Source organism: Ascaphus truei, chromosome 2 (assembly GCF_040206685.1).
Source record: "Ascaphus truei isolate aAscTru1 chromosome 2, aAscTru1.hap1, whole genome shotgun sequence".
In the NCBI taxonomy this organism is placed as follows: domain Eukaryota; kingdom Metazoa; phylum Chordata; class Amphibia; order Anura; family Ascaphidae; genus Ascaphus; species Ascaphus truei.
The window spans coordinates 166,351,946-166,373,866 of record NC_134484.1 but is presented as its reverse complement, the minus strand read 5'-3'; the positions used below and the strand labels follow the sequence as shown (position 1 = coordinate 166,373,866).

At 40.5% G+C, this 21,921-nt stretch overlaps 1 protein-coding gene across 1 annotated transcript in view; it reads right to left on the bottom strand.

The window, feature by feature from the left end:
• Window positions 1-5,194: 5,194 nt before the first annotated feature.
• GALR1 (galanin receptor 1) overlaps window positions 5,195-21,921 on the bottom strand; it is a 248,512-nt gene continuing 231,785 nt past the window's right edge. The window contains exon 3 of the mRNA XM_075585512.1: window positions 5,195-8,495. Within this exon, the coding sequence (XP_075441627.1) occupies window positions 8,178-8,495 (318 nt within the window). The 3' untranslated portion in view covers window positions 5,195-8,177. The remainder of the gene's footprint in view (window positions 8,496-21,921) is intronic.

Genomic DNA, 21,921 nt, shown 5'->3' with positions numbered 1-21,921 from the left:
CGAGGGAGGAAGGGGGTCCTTCCGGGCGCCGCCATCTTAGGCGCCGCGTATCCACTGCCTGTCGGAGCACCGGGGGGGAGATAGTGGAGCACCGGTGGGGAGGTGAGCGGAGCACCGGGGGGGAGGTGAGCGGAGCACCGGGGGGAGCTGAGCGAGCACCGGGGGGAGAGCTGAGCGGAGCTCCGGGGGGGAGAGCTGAGCGGAGCTCCGGGGGGGAGCTGACACAGGGAGAGGAGGTGAGCGCGGGGGCACGTGGCGCGTGGCGCGTGCTTGAGAGCCGTGGGGGGTGTCCCGGGCGCTTGCTCTGCTCCCCCGCTGACTGTAGCGGCGCCGGGGGGGGGTGAAATCGGGGGAAACAGGGAGACACGGGGAGAGGAGGTTTCGCGTGGGTCACGATGACTTGGAGGGTGTGTGTGTGTGTGTGTGGTCACTCCGCCTCAGGCCAATGAGAGGTGCGGGAGCGGGCGGCCCAAGGGACGAATGAGATTACCCCAAGGGACACAGGAAGATGCAGACAGGCATACAGTGCTTTCACTAATATATAATAATATATATATATATATATACACACACACACACACACACACACACACACACACACACACACACATTTATATATGTATATATATATGTATGTGTGTGTGTGTGTATATATATAATTTATTTTGATTATATATATATATATATATATATATATATATATCTTAGTAAACCAGTTAACAAGTTGCTATTGGGTTAATATTCTTAGGTTACCTGTTGGGTATTTAAGTAACTATATAGGTGATCAGCGAGTCCCCTCCTTTTCCTACAGAAAGGTCACGTTAATGTTTGCAGTTCACTGTTTTCATGTTGTCCTCTCTTTTTACTAATACGAACGTATCTATTGAACTGCAGTATCTCTCTAGTAGTACTAGAAGCAAATAAAAAATAATGACTGCAAGACCAAGGCAGGGCCCTCCAATTAGAAATCCAAAAATTATCTTCCAAGATTGGAGAATAAAGTGTTATCGATTCTCAACTTGTAAAGAAAATAAACATAATCAATATCCCGTACACCCCATGCAGTGGCAAAGAAAGACTTAGAGTAGTACTAGAGTGCATTAATCCAAATTATTTTGATTGATACTGTACATGCGTATACATTAGTTCTAATAATATAAACAGAATTTTTATGGTTTGCCCTAAATTAGATTTGTCGGATGATTTTGACAAACTTTTTCCTCTTTTTGGGCACACAGAAACAATATTTTTTAATACATAACATTACAGTAACATCTATCTATTTCTGTGCTCCAAAAAATAAACATTCTTCACTCTGATTTTGCAGATGGAGAAATTTCAAATTATTACATTTCTTTTGTATTTCTCTAGTCCATACTGTAGGTGCACACAAACACAATTTAAACTGAAAAATGGGATGCTTGGTATACTGTATAAATCATATACATCTAGGAATTAACAATGGAGCCATTTTCTGTATATGGAATTATAAATGAGTAAATATTATAATTGGCATTCCATATTTTCTTACTGATCATACACATATTATATTATATTTTCGGTATGCTGATGTCCATATCTAGACTAAAACTACATATACTGTAAGTTGCAACAGAGGAATGTACAGTACAATTAAAATAAAAATCTCAGTTTTAATTGACCTGATTAATGAAAAGCAGACTTTACATTATGATTCAGATAACTCTTATGCAAGTGGCATTTATTACATCTGCAATGGGTTTTAATGAGATGGAGTAAAGTTAAGCATTTATAATGTTTGTTAAATAGTATGGGTTGAAGGAGTGGCTCAGTGAGTGGAGTGGCACTGGCTCCGAAAACCATGACACTTAGTTTGAAACAGGAGTGTCTACTGTAGTTCAAAGATAGTGTCAGCTCCTTGAAACCTTGGGCAAGTCACTTTATCTCCCAGTGCTCCAGGCACCAACAAATATATTTAAGCTCTACAGGGAGTGACCCGTGCCTGCAAAAAAATGTAGGTACTTCACTGCGTACTGTACACTGACAGCACTATAAAAAAAAACATGTATTTGTGAAGGGGTCAGTTCATACAGTAGTTCATTATTAAAACATATTTGGCAAAACCAATTGCATAAACTTTTTTTTTTTCTCGCAACATTGATAAAATAAAAAAAGCTGCATGTGTTTAAGCCCAAACGATTGACAAATACAGAATATAATATCATAAAATAAGGTAAATAATAAAAATCATAAGTATCACAATACCTACAGGGTTCAAGATAAATCTTCTGCATCTCATGGCATTATTTAATGGCATTGTTGAATGGTAGCTTTTGTTCCTAGTAAAGATGAAGGTTTTAAACCCCCAGAACTTTGCATTTCTATATAGTATATTTACTATAAGGTGCATGAAGCATCGGACTTGACCTGCAAATTAATCTTGAGTGCAGTGTCATTAGTTTATTGTGAAAAATATGGCCCCAATGATTCACTGAAAGCTTCCCATACTTCTCCCTGTGAATGACGTAAAACTGTGAATGACATTTACTATCGTCTGGCCTTGACCAGCAGGAACATCCTTCCTGAGCAAATTAATATTAGCCTTTGATCCATTTAAAAAAAAGTAATATGTTTAGTGGAGTACCCCCTGGCTACTATTCTACCCAATGGGCTGGCAGTAAACCCTGGTATTACATGCTTGCCAGTAGTTGGTATGGGGTTTCCCCCTTCACCTTTGGTACTGCACTTGAGTGACAGCAGGGGGTGGTACATCCTGTTGTAGCTGGGACAATGGGGTGCCCGCCTTCTGGCTGTACTTAAGGGCAGAACCGCCCTAAATTTGGAGGTTGTTCCTTCCCTCTGAGGAAGGCAGGTCAGGCGACTGGGAGCCTGAGATTGTGGCCTTCCCATGTGCTCTTCCCTGCAGGGAGGAGTGAGTGTGTCTATACCTCTGCCTCCGCTAGGGAGGTGGGGAAGAGTTAGGACAGCTGCGGGTGCCCTTTGTCTGTAGTGACAGACCAGGTGACCATCCCCAGTAAGAGCTGATCTAAGGAGACTGTATCCGGCAGACGACTGCTGCATAGCTGTGTTACTGCAAAGTGTGTAGTAATAAGCCGTTCCTGTTTGCAATATACTGTACCTCCGGCCTGGTGTGTCATCTCACTGGGGGGAGAGTACAAGTTCTACCATGGGAGATCATCTCCATACATCCCTGGAGCCTACGGCAGATGGAGGCGCTGCACTGCTATGTATTATCTGGGTGTCAGGACCCGAGGGCACACGCCGCCCTCGGTGCTGCCCTTCCTTACCTGTACTGCTGGCTGCGGTCTCCTCCATCCCTGCTTGGCACCTCAGCCTGCTCCTCCGCCCCCCGCGGCTTGCACGCACGCCACCGACGCCGGACTCGTGGTTGCTCCACTTACAGGGCGCACGCCGCACAACATAATTTATGCACTGCACCGTCCAGGTAACTCCTCCCCCCGGCCAGCTCCGCTCTCAGGCTCAGCTCCTCCCACCACCTTCCAGCAACAGACCAGGCCATTAACCCCTGCCCTATCACAAAGGGCTCCTGGGAGCACCTCTGCTCTGACTCTTCCTCCCATTGGTCCTCCTCACTTTATAACCCCAGTGGTTCCTCTCCAACCTCGCTCTGCATAGTTTGTCTGCCTTGTGCTGTTACACACTGTGCCTAGCTCTCTCTCAGTTTCAGCTTCGTCGGCTTGCCTTCCATCCCTCTCTGGCTCTACGACCCCGGCTTCCACTCGACTACGTTTACCTCTCGGACCCCTTGAACTCGGCACTTGGACCTCCACTTCCTGGAACTCTGTTATTCTCGACCTCTGGCTTCGGACCTTACTACGGCACCTTCGCTATGCCCGGATCTGGCATGTACCTTACCTACCCTGGTACCCCTGACCTTGTCCACACAACCAATCCACACTCTGGGCATGCTCTCACTACTGCGGGTGCGTGGTTACTCACTTTCCACCTCAGTATTGGGGGTTAGTCTGGTCTGCGGGAAGCACAGCGTGACACTGGGGTATGGACTCCAGAAGCCTGTTCGTGTGTCCCAAAGTCATTGTGGACGACTCAGCCCTCTTGTTACCAGCAGGTATGCAACATATACACACCCTGTAATGGGCCTATCTGTGATTGGGGGGGGGGAAACACTGTTACATATATATAAAAATAAGTATACAAATGTCACAATCAAGTTCATCGAAAATATATTACCAATGAAAACATTTTTTTCGGGTCTATTTTCATTTGCTTCTACTTCTACCAAATAGTCAGAGAGATAGTAATAGTCAACATTCATATTGTCTGACAATTATTCCTACTTTATTTACAGAAAACATGGTAAAAATGGTTGAGATAGACACCAGTGGACCTTACAGTACCACAGACTACTGTCCGTTTTTGTTGAAAGTACTGAAAGGGCTAGCCTACGTAGAGCCTTGTCAGCTATCAATATATACTGCATGTTTCTATGATACCTTTTTTCAAAATATGAAAGTATACTATACAGTACAACATCTTTCTCACCCGGTATAACAACCTGGTTAAAAACAAAAAACAAAAAGAAAGCGCTCCTGCCCGATCACGCGGATCAATTCCCAGCTCTGGAGGCAGGGTATGGGGGACAGTAGGGGGCCTCCGTTACACTTTGATACAGTACCACATTAACCATGCTACACTTTCACCCCAAATAAAAGGAATTCTAATTAGTGTAGAGTAAAAACTGTTTAATGTAGATGTCCAACATAGAGATGTGCAAATGTCTTCAACAGTTGTGCAAATTTCCCAAACATTTCTCAAAATATATCTAATTGCTTGAAAATTAGCACAATTTTGCAAACAAGACTAGATTGAGGCACAGATTAATTTAGCTTTACTAGACTGTTTAATCCAGACCAAATATAATTGCATATTTAAATTATTTTATTTCTCAGGTGTGTTCATAGGTACAGTATTGCAGCCAATGGATTATAGGTGACTTTAGATGGAGGTATACAAGTAAATTAAGTACTGAAAATCGGCCTCTTACTAAATTGGTCTCATCTTTCTTTCTCTCCTCTTTCTTTCTGTTCAAACACTACGATTGGAACATTCGCAGGTGCAATATATAATTAACTGCTTATGAGTCATTAATTAACTTACCTTTATCTCAAGTAGAATTATTAATAAATGAGCTTCATTTTGAATCTTACAAACACATTTTATTATAATTGTTGTAGATTTTAATGCAGTTAATTGATGTAATGCAATACAGCAACACATTGCAAGATGAATTCTACATATAAACATGGATGATTCATCAATAGAGAAGCATTGGGCACAAACATTTGCTATTTCTCTAAATACAGTAAGCAAAAGGCATTCATCTAAGTAGTTCAAATATTGATGATATTTCATTTTATACAGCCAATGTCCTCACAATTGCCTTTTGACAATGAATAATGTAATCAATATAAATTATTCATTGTCAAGATTATACTTTATTAACAATGTCATTAATCCAAAAACAGGAAACAAGGGTGTTATTCAGACCAACATTAAATGTTCTGTACTTTTAAATGAACAAGATTAAAACTGAATTTATGAACCATCACAACAAGATAACATAACATCTTGTATCACCAATTACTGTAGTATTTACATTTGTCCAATTATTTACACTTATACATATATTATATATACAGTAAATCGACCTTCCCCATAATGTTTCGTTTAAAAAGTTTACAAGTGTATGAAGATATTCAACATCATTATGCAATGGTACCTGTTCATTGAAAACTATACACTAGTATAACACTGTCAAATAGATATTTATTTTCGTACAAGAGCATGGTTTCAGCATCATTATTTCCCTTGAATAGTCGACAAAATATAATTTATTTGTAAATATTTTCCTGTTTCTTTCTATGTGCTTAAATTATACAATTAAGACAAAAGTAGTGTGTTACATGTACATTTTATAGCCACAAAACAATTGTACATTAAACATCTTACTGTCAGGGAGACTTGCAATAATCTACCAAACTACTGTAAATAATGCAAGTAACCCTGGCTGTAAAGGGATTAGAACGGGCGGCCATGCAATGTTTCACATCAAAGCTGGTGCCATTGAGGATGATGACTAAGATCATATCTGTAATTGTTGATGAGTTTTTTTCCCCCCGTAACTGTACTATAAGAAAAAGGAAATAAACATAAAAAATAGTAACATTCATATGTGTACCTTTATACACTATGATAAGGTTGAGTACATTCTAACCTTTTCTACATTTAATAGAACAACAGTTTCAATAACATATATTAACAATAGGAATCATACAATTTGAACAACCATAAGGACGTAAAACAGAGGGGGGAGAGGGAGGGGGGGGGGGAGATCAGAAACAAATAACCATCACTGCTAATCTCATGATGGACATTTTCTGTTTGTAACAACTCAACCGATATATACTGTAGACTATTTTACTATAGACAATTAAATGTCGCTGTCATTATAATACAGCTGTAGTTTCTTGATATATTCTAATTTGTATTTTTTTTTTAATATTGACTATAATGTGGTAAATAAACACATGTGTATGTGCTTGCTGTGTAATCTTGCCATATTGTAAACATGTTAAAACATAACATGTATTTAATTTGCATACAGTACACCATAACATATATATTTAGAACATGTGCCCTAAATACTGTATTATGGTTACCAACTTGAATTCACAGAAAGCTGAGAGGCAGAATTTTATTTAAAGAGGAAACAAACAACATTATAAACTGATTTAGACTTTGAACAGAATTCAGCAGCTCAAACAGATTTATCACATGTCCATTCCTGCCCTTTTCAAAGCCTTTCTCCATAACATTGCAATATAGTCTTTTGATTTATTTTTCTTGTGAAGCAGTAATAGGATAATATACTTTCAATCAGGATTAAATAAAATGTAGGGAATAGCAGTGGACATATCAGATGTGTGACAGTGTAGATAAAAGTAAATTTAAAAAGACTTCTGAAAGTGCTTAAAATCATAAAAGTACCTGTATCACACTATCTTCTGGGAGTTTATAATTCCTGTCAATTCAACCATCCATTAATATATCAGACCCCTAAACAAGACTCTAGCTAGGGGGGGTTGATGTTTTAAAGTCATTTTGTTGCACAAGTTATGCAAATAGCATTGTTTTACCTTCCATCTTTTAGTGTCAATGTACCAATGATCTTTACTGCAATATTGGTGTGTGTGTATGTGTGCGTGCGTGCGTGCGTGCGTGCGTGCGCCTGTGTGTGTGTGCGTGTGTGTGTGTGTGCTTACAGGTTGAGGCTGTTAATTGGAGCAATTATGGAAGATTTGAATATTTTAAATTATGGTAAGTAGAAATAGCTGTTTTAGTCTTGTTGCGATAGTGCAGAGTAAATGAGTGCATCAGTATTAGGTATCACCAAATACTGAATTTGTCACATTCTACATCAGTATGCATCATTGTTTCCATCTTTTCCCAGTGTAAATAAATCTGCCTGTGAATTGTCATACAATTCCCTTCACAATCATCCGTGTGAAATGTAGGAATGTCTTATGTTTGACTGTAGGTAGCAGCTGAAAATGGTGCAGTTTGTTAAACCAAACGTATGTATGGGTTAATACATAACACCTTACAGTACGTCTTTTTGTTCTCCTTTTTTTAAAAGTGTTTAGTACAGTTTAACCCAACAAATTCTAGAGTGCTTTTTTTTACTGATCCATAATGTTTATTTATAACTGTTATTTAAATAAAAAATATAAACATTGTATTTTTGATTGAAACAAACCACATAACTGTATAAACATCCCAATTTTATCTGTGGCACCATTTGCACCTCTATTTTAGGAGAATGTTCGCTACAATTTCTATAGTTCACTTAATTGAATTCTGGTATCAGAAAAGCTACTGCAGATAAGCATAATACTTTGCATGAGGGCACTTTAAAAAAAAATCTTTTACGATTAAAAAAGTGATTTAGATTCTTTTTACATTTCTTTTGATCAAGAAAACTTTATCGTACCTGTAGTTTACACTAAGACATAGAAAAGCTAATTAAAGCAGACACCAACATGACCAGACAGTGGAGTTGCCATATTAGTCAAATATCATTGTGCTTTAGTTTGACTGCACTAACAAACCTCAATACAGCGATCATATTTGGTTACTCAAACATGAGTGCAGTTTGTAGATGGTGGCGTTTCCATTTTGCTTTTTATCTCTTTAGCATCACTCTGGGTTGAGTCACAACCAATTTGGCATTTAAATACTTGCTTGTAGGCATTCCGGAAATTTTCAGAGAGAAAAGCATAAATGATAGGATTCACTGAAGAATTGCTGTATGCAAGGCAATGTGCTGTAATTCTGAAGACAAACGAGGCTTGGGTGAGAGGGAAATTTCCAAATTCTGCCCATAGATGGATCACATGATGGGGAAGCCAGGATATTCCAAATACCACAACAACCACGAGCACAGTCTGTGCTGTCTAAATGTAAAAATAACATAAAGAATAAAAATTAGATACATTTGAAACATTGCATGATTCTTACTACTTTTCAACATTACCAAACATTCAGTACGCTTTCATTGTATTTGCAAAATAAGAACTACAGCAAGAGACAAAACGGCTTATTTGGCATGGAATACAATTTTAAATAATTAAATATTATTCCTCTTTTATATGTAATATGTATTATGTTGTGCACTTGTTCCTGGTTTGCATTGAATATATTCAGAAATTGCACGCACATTTTGGCCCTAAATTCATAGTGAAGTCATATTTCCCTTGCTTGGGAAGGTTTCATGAAAATCTGTTAAAAAAATTGAGCTGAAATCTTTTTGAGAAAAGGCAGGATGGCTTAGCAGAATACTGAATAGGGACTTTTGTATTTTACTTACTGTGAGTCACAAGATACAGTATAAATATACGTATCATGAAGTCTCAAACAGTATGTCTATCATATTGGTTATAAAATAACCTCTCACCTGTCTCCCCTACAATCTATCCTAAACGCTGCTGCCAGAATCACTCTACTCTTTCCTAAATCTGTCTCTGCGTCTCCCCTCCTGAAATCCCTCTCCTGGCTTCCGATCACATACCGCATCTCACACTCAATTCTCCTCCTCACTTTTAAAGCTCTACACTCCTCTGCCCCTCCTTATATTTCAGCCCTAATTTCTTGTTATGCACCATCCCGACTCTTGCGTTCTTCTCAAGGATGTCTTCTTTCTACCCCCTTTGTATCTAAAGCCTTCTCCCACCTTAAACCTTTCTCACTGACTGCCCCTCACCTCTGGAATGCCCTTCCACTCAATACCCGACTAGCACCCTCTCTATCAACCTTTAAGACCCACCTTAAGACACATTTGCTTAAAGAAGAATAAGAATAGCACTGTGGATATCCTGGACACATGATACATAAAGCTTGGCCCCCTGCAGATGCGCCCACCAGAATTCCCTCCTAATGTCTCTATACGTTCCCCTACCTACCAATTAGATTGTAAGCTCCTCGGAGCAGGGACTCCTCTTCCGAAATGTTATATTTATGTCTGAAGCACTTATTCCCATGACCTGTTATTTATATTATTTGTTATTTATAAGGTTACCACGTGTATTACTACTGTGAAGCGCTATGTACATATATGGCGCTATATAAATAAAGACATACAATACAATATAACAGTATTTTGTAAAGTAAAATTATTCTTTTATGTGTTGGATTTTGATAACAAATCATAAATCACCCAGATATACTGATGCCGCGGCCGTTATTCGAACACTTCATGCGTCATGTACAACGGAATCCCAATTTGAAACCGCGGGATGAATTCCCGCACTAAGATGCGAGCGCGGCGAGTGCAGAAAATAAGAATTTTAGTGTTCTAGCTTTTAAAAACATGAAACTGACACAGTAGCACAGTACTGTACACATTACAATTCATCCATTTTATTGCAAATGAAGAAACAGAATCCATGAAATTTAAACAAAATATCCACGATAAGAGCGGGTGCCTGGGGCGATTGGCCACGTTCATGCTGCGTGGGGAACAGCAGAGAACTCAAAATCGGCACCGTGATGTGTTCGAAAAACGGCCGCTGCATCAGTAATACCTAATTATGTCACTGCCATGAGAACACTTTGGTCCTAGAATCATACCAAAACAAGTAGATAAATGTGTGTGTTTGGGAGAGGGGTCATTATAATACTGAATAGTGAAGATAACATTAACAAAACAATTAGATCATTAAATTTTATGTATAATACTGTATATATAATTAACTACATATAAATAACTAAAACAGGACCCCACTTGCTTCATTTTGAAAGCACTATAATTCTTCTACGTCACTGCAAAGGAAAATGGCATCTTATATACATCTGAATATCAATATCGTCTGAACGAAACCCCTAAATAAGCATTTTTGTATTATCTGCCCAAAGTCCACAAGAGTCTTGAGCAACCGCCAGGAAGGCCAATTATCTCAGAAACAGGCTCATTCACAACAAATCTATGTGTCTTGACTATGTTTTTTACAGACTATGTGTTTAACCTATGATCTTATCTAAGAGACAGCATTCATCTCATGAGTAAAATACAAAACATCAATTGGGAAGAAGACACAGGACAACCTGTGACTTGGGGGCCGATTTACAAAGCAGTGATAAGTGGTTTTAAGTGAGTTAAATGCCTTTATAGCATGATACTGCCTGCTGTGCGATTCACAAAACAGTGATAAGAGTGCAGTAGCGCACTATAATGGCTTTTTATCACCAATGAACTGTCAGTGAAAATAAGGTCGCACGATAGGCCAAAAATTGTCAAACCCACCATCTTTTGCCAGTAAGCGCTATTCACAAAGCAGTGATAATTGATTCTTACTATAAAAACTCAACATAAAGGCTGGTGCAAACGGCTGGTGCAAAAGAGATGGAGACATGCATAAAAACATTTTTTTTCTGCACATCATTAATGTGTTAATCATTAAGAGGCCAACGAGGGTCTACAGGTGGTCCCTGTGGATGTCTGGAGGCCCTCGGGCGGTCCCCATGGGTGTCTGGGGGCCCTCGGGTGGTCCCCACGGATGTCTGGGGGCCCTCGGGTGGTCCCCGTGGGTGTCTGGGGGCCCTCGGTTTGTCCCACAGGTGCTATGGGGTACTCGGGTGCTTCCCGCGGGTGTTTGGGGGACCCTGCTGGCCTGCGGTTCCAATCCTGTGCCTAAGAAAAATATATCTATTTTCAAGGTTTAGAGGGAAGGCTGGTGATGGAAGCCAGTCTCTAAAAAAGAAGCGCTCTAATGATGCACACCATGGTTAATTTAAAACGTAACTTTTATTATGTCTGCTATTAATACTTTAGAGCACATGTGAACAAATACATTTTTATATAATTTTGTTTAATTTTCCTTAAAACATTTGTCAGGAGATAAGTGAAGAATTGTATTGTGCCTTTGGTGTGTCTGATATCAGAAATTTGCACATAACACCAAGCTTGGTGATATCTAAGTGGAGTCACCATGAAATACTCATAAGGTGCCACCTAAATCATACACTTATCCAGAACTAGGTCTATGGCATTGTTTTACTAATAACCCACCAGTAAATGTCTAGATATAAACGCTGTGACTAACACAGCACAGCTCTAACATCACTGTACAGTATAATTTTACTTCTTCTCTGGTCAATTTGACAAACTGGAGACAAAGCTACAAAGGGAAATAGCGAAATTTAAGAACGAAATAAAAGAACGCAAACTTAGAAAATTCCAAAGGGACAGCTTAGATTATAGCCTCAATAAGGTCTATAATTACAAATCCGCTCAAAAGAGGAGACAAAATACCATCAAATATTCATCCTCTGAAGCGTATAATTCAGAAACTGAAACAGCTATTTATAATCAACATAGACCTGATAACCAACAACCATCTACTAGTGGTACACTTGGCTCTATGACCAACAAGGCAGGTTTTTTAGATCAACATCTAGCAAAAGGGCAACCAGGAGAGGAGGGAGGACAATTAAGAAACAAAACAGGTCAAAAACAATCAAAGAAATAACTGTTAAATCAACAGATGAGGGCAAGTTAAAGATCTTTAATCTAGCCAACATTGAGTTTACACCACATCATACTGTATATCCTTATTGGAAAAAGGATTATCCTTTTCGCCCACAAAGGATTTTAAGCTCTTTGATTGGATTAAGGATCTTAATTTGTTCTCACGCAAAACTTCTACTGCATAAGTTTTATGCAATGAGAGTACAATATGAAATTGAGAATACTGGTATGACAACAGTGGACATAACCCACAGGAGTAACTGCTATCATTACTCAAGGATAATGAAGTATCTAGAGAGAGACAGGAAGGGCCATTCACAAATCTAAAACCAAAAAGTAAATTTACTCCACTTATGAACATTTGCCCCCAAGTTGAAGTATTCACAGACCTGGTAACAAAGGATCTGGAAAAGATCAAACATATGCAACATAAAAATAAGAATATCACCAACGAGGAAAATGTTGCTCTGAAGGATCTAACATCACGGAATGATATAACAATAAAACCATCCGACAAAGGGGGCAATATTGTAATAATGAAAACTGATGATTATGTCAATTAAACGAAACGACTTTTAAAAGACAAAAATACTTACTGTATCTTACATCATGACCCTATGATCAAATTTAGGAGTGACTTGAACTCAATACTGAAAACAGTGCTTGATAACAAACTAATTAACAAAAAGGAATTTGAATTTATGTCAGTTAAATCCCCAACAACAGCTACTTTCTATACGCTGCCAAAAATACATAAAAACCAAAAAAGACCACCAGGCAGACCTGTAGTGTCGGGGAACAACAATCTAACTGAAAAGAGCAGCATCTATCTGGATAGAATTCTACGACCCTTTGTGGTCGCCTTACAGTCGTACATTAAAGACACCAAGGATACATTATTGAGACTTAATGGTATTTGTACTGATGAGAACACACTTCTAGCTACAGTAGACGTGGAATCACTGTACTCCAGTATTATTCATACCAATGGATTAACTGCTTGCAATTTCTTTTTGTCCACAAGAAATCGTAGTTATACACCACATAATGAATTCATTATGGAATTACTACATGCACATACTACCACCAGACCCAGGGTACTGCTATGGGGACATCAGGTGCCCCTACATATGCCAATTTAAACCTGGGCTGGTGGGAGTCTCAGTATGTGTTCGTTGAAGGATTAAAAAGATACACTGTTCATATAGATTTATGGCTTCGTTTCATTGACGATATCATACTAATATGGAATGGACCAGAAATGTTATTCATTGAATTTGTAAAAATACTAAATATGAATACTCTCAATCTCAAACTGACAACTGAATATAGTAAGACGGAGATTACATTCTTGGATTTAAGGATCTCCAAAGATGAGACCAATGTAATTCAGACCACTGTGTTTAGAAAAAAAACTGCAACTAACAGCTTATTGGAAGCAAGTAGCCAGCATCCACCAACATTGCTGAAGGGTATTCCCATTGGGCAATATCTACGCATTAAGCGCAATTGTTCTACAGCGAGGGAGTTTCATAAACAAGCTCATGACCTCAAACAACGATTCCTAAATCGAGGCTATTCTTTGGTGAGTTTAAAACGTGCATACAACAGAGCTCTGTCAAGTGACAGGGATACTCTGCTGCTACCCAATAATAAACCTCCAAGCACAGAAATTCATTGCATAGGCACATATAACTCCAGATGGCAACACATCAAATCCATCTTCGCCAAACATTGGCATATATTGAAATCCGATGAGGACTTAACTAAGGTCTTAAAAGAGACTCCCAGCATTACGAGCAGATGCTCTAAAAATCTAAGGGATGAACTAACTCACAGTCATTTTCAACGTAAACCAACAACTACTTGGCTTTCATCTTCATTAAAAGGGACCTATCAGTGCAAAAACTGCAAAGCTTGTCAATATATTAAATCTTCTAAGACTTTCACAAATACTGCAAAATCACGACAATATGATATAAGACAATATATCAATTGTAAAACTTCAAATGTTATATATCTTACAGTATCATTTGTGAATGCGGTGTAAGATATGTGGGTAAAACAATAAGGGAATTCAGGAGACGTGTATTAGAACATGTGAACTCAGTCAAAAATAAATTGGACACTCCGGTGGCACGCCATGTCAATACATTTCACCTACCTCAAATTTGTAGGAATTGAAAATCTAAAGAAATGGAGGAAATGGACAATAGGCTGCTTAAAAAGGAATCAGAATTGATATATAGACTCAATACTCGAAGTCCATCAGGACTCAACGAGGGGTTCACATTCACCCCATTCATTTGATGAGAATTATAAAACTTCCCTCTAATATCCATTCATCTTTAAGATCTGGCCACATTCAAGTGGTCTAAGTAAACAAATATACCAACTTTGCCAATCCAATTTATCTACAGATAGCCTGAATATCCCATTATATGTATACTCACTGTGTAAAAGTCGACTGTATCCCTCTTAAAGACATATTATTAAGAAACCAACATAGTACTGACCGATCATTCCACTGTAGTATTATACCAATTTCCTTGATTTCATTTAATATCTAATCGGTCCTATGCTTTCTCTCTTACCCTCCCCCTGTTTGTTTCTCTATTGCCAAAGTAACCTTCTGAACATGGCTGTTCCTCATAATGAGATCACTTCGGGTCTTATCATGTCCACAATCTTTGCCCAGCAAAAATAATTTTATGTTAAATATTTATTTTATTATGGGTCTGCTACTGATATACTGGATCACAGATAGGCAGTGTATACATTGCCACTAGGTTTCAATGGGATACCTTTAAATGATAGGCATGTTCTGATTCGAACAGGGTTCCCATAACAACCATGCCATTATAAATATGGCAATGTTACTTCTGCCAATCACTCGCCCCTGACGAAGCTCCAGGTGGGAGGGAAACGCTTTGGGCGTATGACGCAATCACGTCAATTCAGGAGGAGGATCTGTAAGCTGTATGCCGTGTGTCCCAGCAAGGTTGTATCAGCGATTTATTAGCACCGCTGTGTGCAAGATTTACAACCGATTTGCAGAAGTGCATTGCTTGCTTGTATAAATTGTGCCAGCTATTATAGCCATTGTAGTTTATTGTGTATTAGTCTGTTATTTCAGCTCATATCTCTGGTCAGAGGCATGGCATGATAGTGTAATAGGACACGGTGTTTAGCAAGCAAGGCTGTATTGGTGTGCTATTGGCACTATGATGTGTAAGAGTGTTTACCTAAGATTGGTTTAATAGTGCATTACGTGTATAGCAACATTGTGTCAGTCTTTTGTAGCCAATGCAGGGTGTATTCGCAATAGCCCAATATTCTAAACTCATATTTTGGGACTGATACTCCTTAAAAGCATGGTATAATTTTGCAAAAGGATACAGTGCGCCACACATATGCAAGGTCATCTACTCACACACTCTAATGATAATACTACTTATCTATCTACATGCCAATAAGCCTTATTCTTTAGCATTGCTACTACCCACCAGCAATTGAATTACTCCCACATACCAGTTATGCTGTATTTTAGGCACTAGATTATAAGTAAAAGTATACAGTGATGTTAGAGCTGTGCTGTGTTAGTCACAGCGTTTATATCTAGACATTTAGATCTCTGTCTCTCATCATAGTGGTATTGTGGGTATTACATCTAAATCATTTGCTGGTGGGTTATTAGTAAAAAAGCGCCATAGACCTAGTTCTAGACAAGTGTATGATATAGGTGGCACCTTATGAGTATTTCATAGTGACCCCACTTAGATATCACCAAGCTTGGTGTTATGTGCAAATTTCTGATATCAGACACACCAAAGGCACACTACATTTCTTCACTTATCTCCTGACAAATGTTTTAAGGAAAATTAAACAAAATTATATAAAAATGTATTTGTTCACATGTGCTCTAAAGTATTAATAGCAGACATAATAAATGTTAAGTTTTAAATTAACCATGGTGTGCATCATTATAGTGCTTCTTTTTTAGAGACTGGCTGCTAACACCAGCCTTCCCTCTAAACCTTGAAAATAGATTTCAGTTCAGCACTCAGATTGCACCCAGTACCAAATTGGTACTTAGGCTAAAATATATATATTATATATCCTACACTGTTGATTATTTTGTTATATTAGAGAGCGGTATATTCTCTTCTGGTGGTTTTTGTGTAAAAAAAATATATGCATAAATTCAAATAAATACATCCCCCCCAATACATACAGTACAGTAATGGGCAAAATGACTATTTTCCAGATATGAATAATAGGTCATTTGCCCATTATAAAATAAAACATTAGCCAGCCAGCATAAATAAAATAAATAAACCTATCACCAACATCATGAATGGTGTCCTCATCAGCATATTCCAGGTCCATGTCCTCCGATGCCAACAAGAGTACAAGAAAAAATACAATCTAATGGCCCCTAACCCCTTAATCACCTTAGTGGTTAATAACCGCTATAGTAATTAAGGAGTTAACCCACCCAGGAGGCCTAACCACCCACCCCGAGACCACTATACCCACCATGTACCCATTGATTGGCATAGTGGTACATTATACCCATATAATATGAGCATGATAAGCCATTATATCACTCAAAGGTCACCCTAATAAAAAACCATGAAGACCAAAAATACACAATAATAAAAGATATACACAAGCACCTAAACACCCCAATTCAATAAGTAAAAGCACGAATCAACCAATTTAATAAATAAAAGCACTAACCAACCAATCAATTTAATAAATAAAAGCACTAACCAACAAAACAATTAATTAATTTTAAACATTAGCCAAAACAATGAATAAATTTAAACCACTAGCCAACAAATCAATTAATTAATAAAACAACTAGCCAACACATTAATTAAAACCAGTAGCCAACAAAAGAAATGATTTATTGAAAACGCTAAACAATCAAAAAATGAAATCCCAGTGATTCTGCAAGCTCTCGTACCATGACGTCAAAGTCAATCCAACGCCATCAACCTTGAAGATTTGGAACAGGTAACAGAATTCTTCTTTCTTTTATCACCTTCTTCTATCTTCTGTCTTTATTTTTTTATTTTCTTTAATGTTCTATCTTTCTTCATTTGTCAATCCAACTCCATGGTAGGTCCCAACGGATGTTGCCTCGTCATCTTCTTCCTGTTAAATGAGACGTCAAGGCCTTAAATATGGCCTGTGATGTCACATTTGCAGGTCAGATGGGACAGCTCCAATATGATTGAACGCTGTATCATGTTCCAGCCTATTTTTTTGTGAAGATTTGACATAATCTCCCAGAAAGATACGTCTCATCCTTCAAACCGCATGGCTATACCACATGGTATTACAGACAATGGGATCGAAGACAATCCCATTGGTTGCTGTACCATGTGATAGGTTACATTAGTTCAAAAGGATATGACGGCATTTAAGGGATAATGTCACAACCTTTTGAACTAATGTAACCTATCACATGGTACAACAACCAATGGGATTGCAAACCTGCCGATAAGCGGCTTATCGACGCTCATTTGGTGTTTTTTTTTTCACGGAAAAAAAATTGACGAAAAAGGGCGTTTATTTCAGACTTATTCGGGCTTACTGAATAGCAGTAGGCTTTTTGGGTGAAAAGGCCTCGATAAGTGGCTTATCGGCGCATAGTGCATAGGTCCCATATTCGGACGCAAAAGCACTGATTTTATCACTGCTTAGTCTCTGTACCTCACCAGAAAAGTGCAGCTGCAACTGAATATTTTCTCAAAACACATGAGCATCTACTGTACCATTTAATCAACAAACTTTTCTAGTAGATTCGATTTTATTTATTTTATCCCACAAATATTCTAGTTTTGAGAAAGATTTTTATATAAAAAAATGCGGCACAGTTATGGGCACGAAATTTGCTCCCTCACAGTTATGGGCACGAAATTTGCTCCCTCGTATGCCAATTTATACATGGACCACTGAGAAGAGAATTTTATGTGACACAATAATCCATATACTGTAGTAAACATGTCATACTCTGGACTCATTTTACTAATGATGTGCTTTTTATCTGGAAAAAGGAAAAGGAGGTTTTAGATTATTTTTAAAATTATTATTAACAGTTATGATTTGGTTTGATTTTTAACAGTGAAATTCATAAGGAACATAATGTAAAGCTTTCCACGACCTTTTATTGAAGTGAAACTTCTTTAGTGGCACCTCATTCCTAATGGGACAAAAATGGATTGTGGAGACAGAAATGAAACGGATGTGACGTCAAAGTGCTGACGTCACAGTGCTGGCAGTTGAGGCCAGGCTGTGTTCTGGCAAATCACATGCGGCGGCGGCGGCGATAGCCATCTTTGTTCCCCCCCACACGGCCTCTTACACGCTCCCCCAGACCCGCTCCCCCCACCCGCTCCCCCCACCCGCTGACATGCGCCGCCGGCGCCGCTCCCCCTCAAAATGTAATCGCCGCCACTCCTAATGCTCCCCCACACCGGACGCCACGGCTCGGAGACCCATGCCGGACCGCAGCCCGAGGAGATACAGCCAATCCTAACTGCCGCCGTTCCCCGCCCATTGATATGCCGCGCATACACGGTAGTCATGGCGACGCTCAAGACGCCATGGCTCTCCTCACAGGGACACTGCACCCCGGGGCCCTATGCAGGCCCTGATCTCCTGCGGCCTCTCCTCCCGGTGCATGCCTGTGTCCCTGCTGACCTCCCCCGGCCGAGGCATGGAACGGCTCCTGCTCCCATAACGGGGCGGGGGAGGGAGGGGGGTTGAGTGCGCTGCGTTCTCCACAGCACCATCAGCCAGCTCCAGCTGACGATGACGCGCTGCCCCCCTCCCCCCTCCTCCCTCCATCGCCTCTGTGCCGCGATCTGGTAGGCTGAAAGGGGCTGGGGGGAGGACAAGTGTGCTGGGGGGAGTCAGGAGAGAGGGGGGCAGGGAAAGGATAAGGGTGCTGGGGGGAGGACAAGTGTGCTGGGGGGAGTCAGGAGAGGGGGGAGTCAGGAGAGGGGGGAGTCAGGAGAGGGGAGGGGGGCAGGACAGACACACACAGACACACACAGACACACACCGACACACACACTGACTGACACACATATACACATACACACACACACTGACTGACACATATACACACACACACACACTGACTGACACACATACACACACACACACATACACACACACACTGACTCACACACACACAGACACTGACTGACACACACACACACACACACACACACACACACACACACACTGACTGACACACATACACACACACACACACACACTGACTGACACACATACACACACACACACACACACACACACACACACACACACACACACACACACACACACACACACACACTGACACACATACACACACACACACACACTGACTGACACACATACACACATACACACACACACTGACTGACACACACACACACTGACTGACACACACACTGACTGACACACATACACACACACACTGACTGACACACACGCATGCACACTGAGACACTGACACACATACACATGCAACCACACTCTGACACACGCACGCACACTCTGACACACGCACACTGACTGACACACACACCCCAGTGATGCGCTGAACACCGCCCTTGAATGATGTGCCTATTCCCCCCCACACCACCTGTGAGCTTCCCCCCACCCCCCAGTGAGCTCCCCCTCGTGAGCTCCCCCACCCCCCCGTGAGCTCCCCCCCTACCCCTCCCCGTGAGCACTCCCCCCCACCCATGAGCTCCCCCACCCGCTCAACATCCATGATGCTGGTACTGCTGCCAATAAACACATACACACACACACTGACACACGCACACTCTGACGCACGCACACTCTGACGCACGCGCCCCTGAATGATGTGCCTATTCCTCCCCCCCTGTGAGCTCCCCCACCCGCTCAACATCCATGATGCTGGTACTGCTGCCAATAAACACGACCCCGCCAATCAAATGTACTCATGCTCTAAGCAGTAATAATATTATTGTTACTTTATATGTTGCTGACAACACACAAAGAAGTTTCACTTACTATGCGCGTGCACAGCACACACAGCTTTTTTTTTGTTTAATGAAGGTGTAGGACCAATTTACACAAAAATATACAGAAAGAAAGTAGACTTCATTGGGTATTTCGATGCCCACAGTGGACATCATCCAAATTGGATACACAACATTCCTCCAGGCCCATTTAGGAGAATAAGGAGAAACTGCACAAAAGATTTAGCTTTTGAAACTGAGGCAAATGAACTTGAGGGTAGATTCAAAGAAAAAACTATGATCCCAAACTAGTGATCTCAGCATTATAAAAAAGTCAGGCAAATAAATAGAAATACTTTGCTTCAGGATAAGAAAACTTAAAGAACAGAAAAAGTATAGGGCAAGATTCAGCACTAGATACAATGAAGGGGCACATACATACTATACAAAGAATATTTAACATTTATAGGAAAATCTTAAATAAAGATACACTTTGGACTAAATCTTAATGGTGTTTTAAATGTAAAGCTACTAGGTGTCTGACTTGTACATTTTTTGATACTACAGAATATAAAAATATCATGTCTTCTTTTAATAAAAGCAGGCTCTATTATGGCTGGAGACAGTCCCCACTGTGAAAATCATCAAGCATATCCCTACCCAATAGACTGTAGACTCAGGCAGGGGTATATGAATCAGGATCCTTTTATTGCATCCACTGCAGTTGTTATTACAGTGAATACATTTCTCAGCATAGGATCCAAGGCCTCTGGATGGTACCTTGTCCCTCTGTTAGAAGTCAGGCCTCTCAGTAGTCTGGTGGTGATATCAGCCCCCTTAAGGGCACGTCTCTATCCCTTGCGGGAGAGACTAGAAAACTAACGATAATTTAGGGTGTCTCCTCCTTTGGGTAGAAGGGGAGGCTACCTGGGTTGCACCCAGATTGGGTAATTTGCAGACCACGTCCCACCTTCACTCTCAAGGAGGCTGCATGAGGGATGGTAAACCCCACAGGATAGCCTGTCACCGCCTGCAGCTACCAGGACTTACATGACAGGGGGCAGAAAGATAGCCAGGACCAGCCATGGCTACACATATATGTAGCGGGGTACCCCCTGACTACTATTCTACCCAATGGGCTGGTATTAACAGGCTTGCCAGTAGTTGGTATGGGTTTTTCTCCTTCACCTGTGGTACTGCACTTGAGTGACAGCAGGGGGTGGTACATCCTGGTGTAGCTGAGACAACGGGGTGCCCGCCTTCTGGCTGTACTTAAGAGCAGGACCGCCCTAAATTTGGAGGTTGTTCCTTCCCTCTGAGCAAGGCAGGACACATGACTGGGAGCCTGATATTGGGGCCTACCCATGTGCTCTTCCCTACGGCAAGAAGTGAGTGTGAACCAATACCTCTGCCTCCGCTAGGGAGGTGGGGAAGAGCTAGGATGGCTGCAGGTGCCCTTGGCCTGTTGTAACAGTCCAGGGACCATCTTCAGTGAGAGCTGATCACAGAGACTGTATCTGGCAGAAGACTGCAGAGTACCTGTTGTGTTATTGCAGACCATTGTAATAAACCGTTCCTGTTTTGCAATATACCTCTGGCCTGGTGTGTGATCTAATTGGGGGGAGAGGTAAGAGCTCTTCTAGGGTGCTTGTTCTGTGTTTCCTTCCAGTTAACCCTTCGTGTACCGACCCGGCTCATCTTTGGAACTCTCTCTGGCTTTTGACCCCGGCTTACCCTTGACTCTGCTGATCTCTCCAACCCCAGACCATGGCTATATGGACTTCAACGATTCTGATCTCTCAAACCCCAGACCAAGGCTAACGGACTTTGAATATTCTGAAC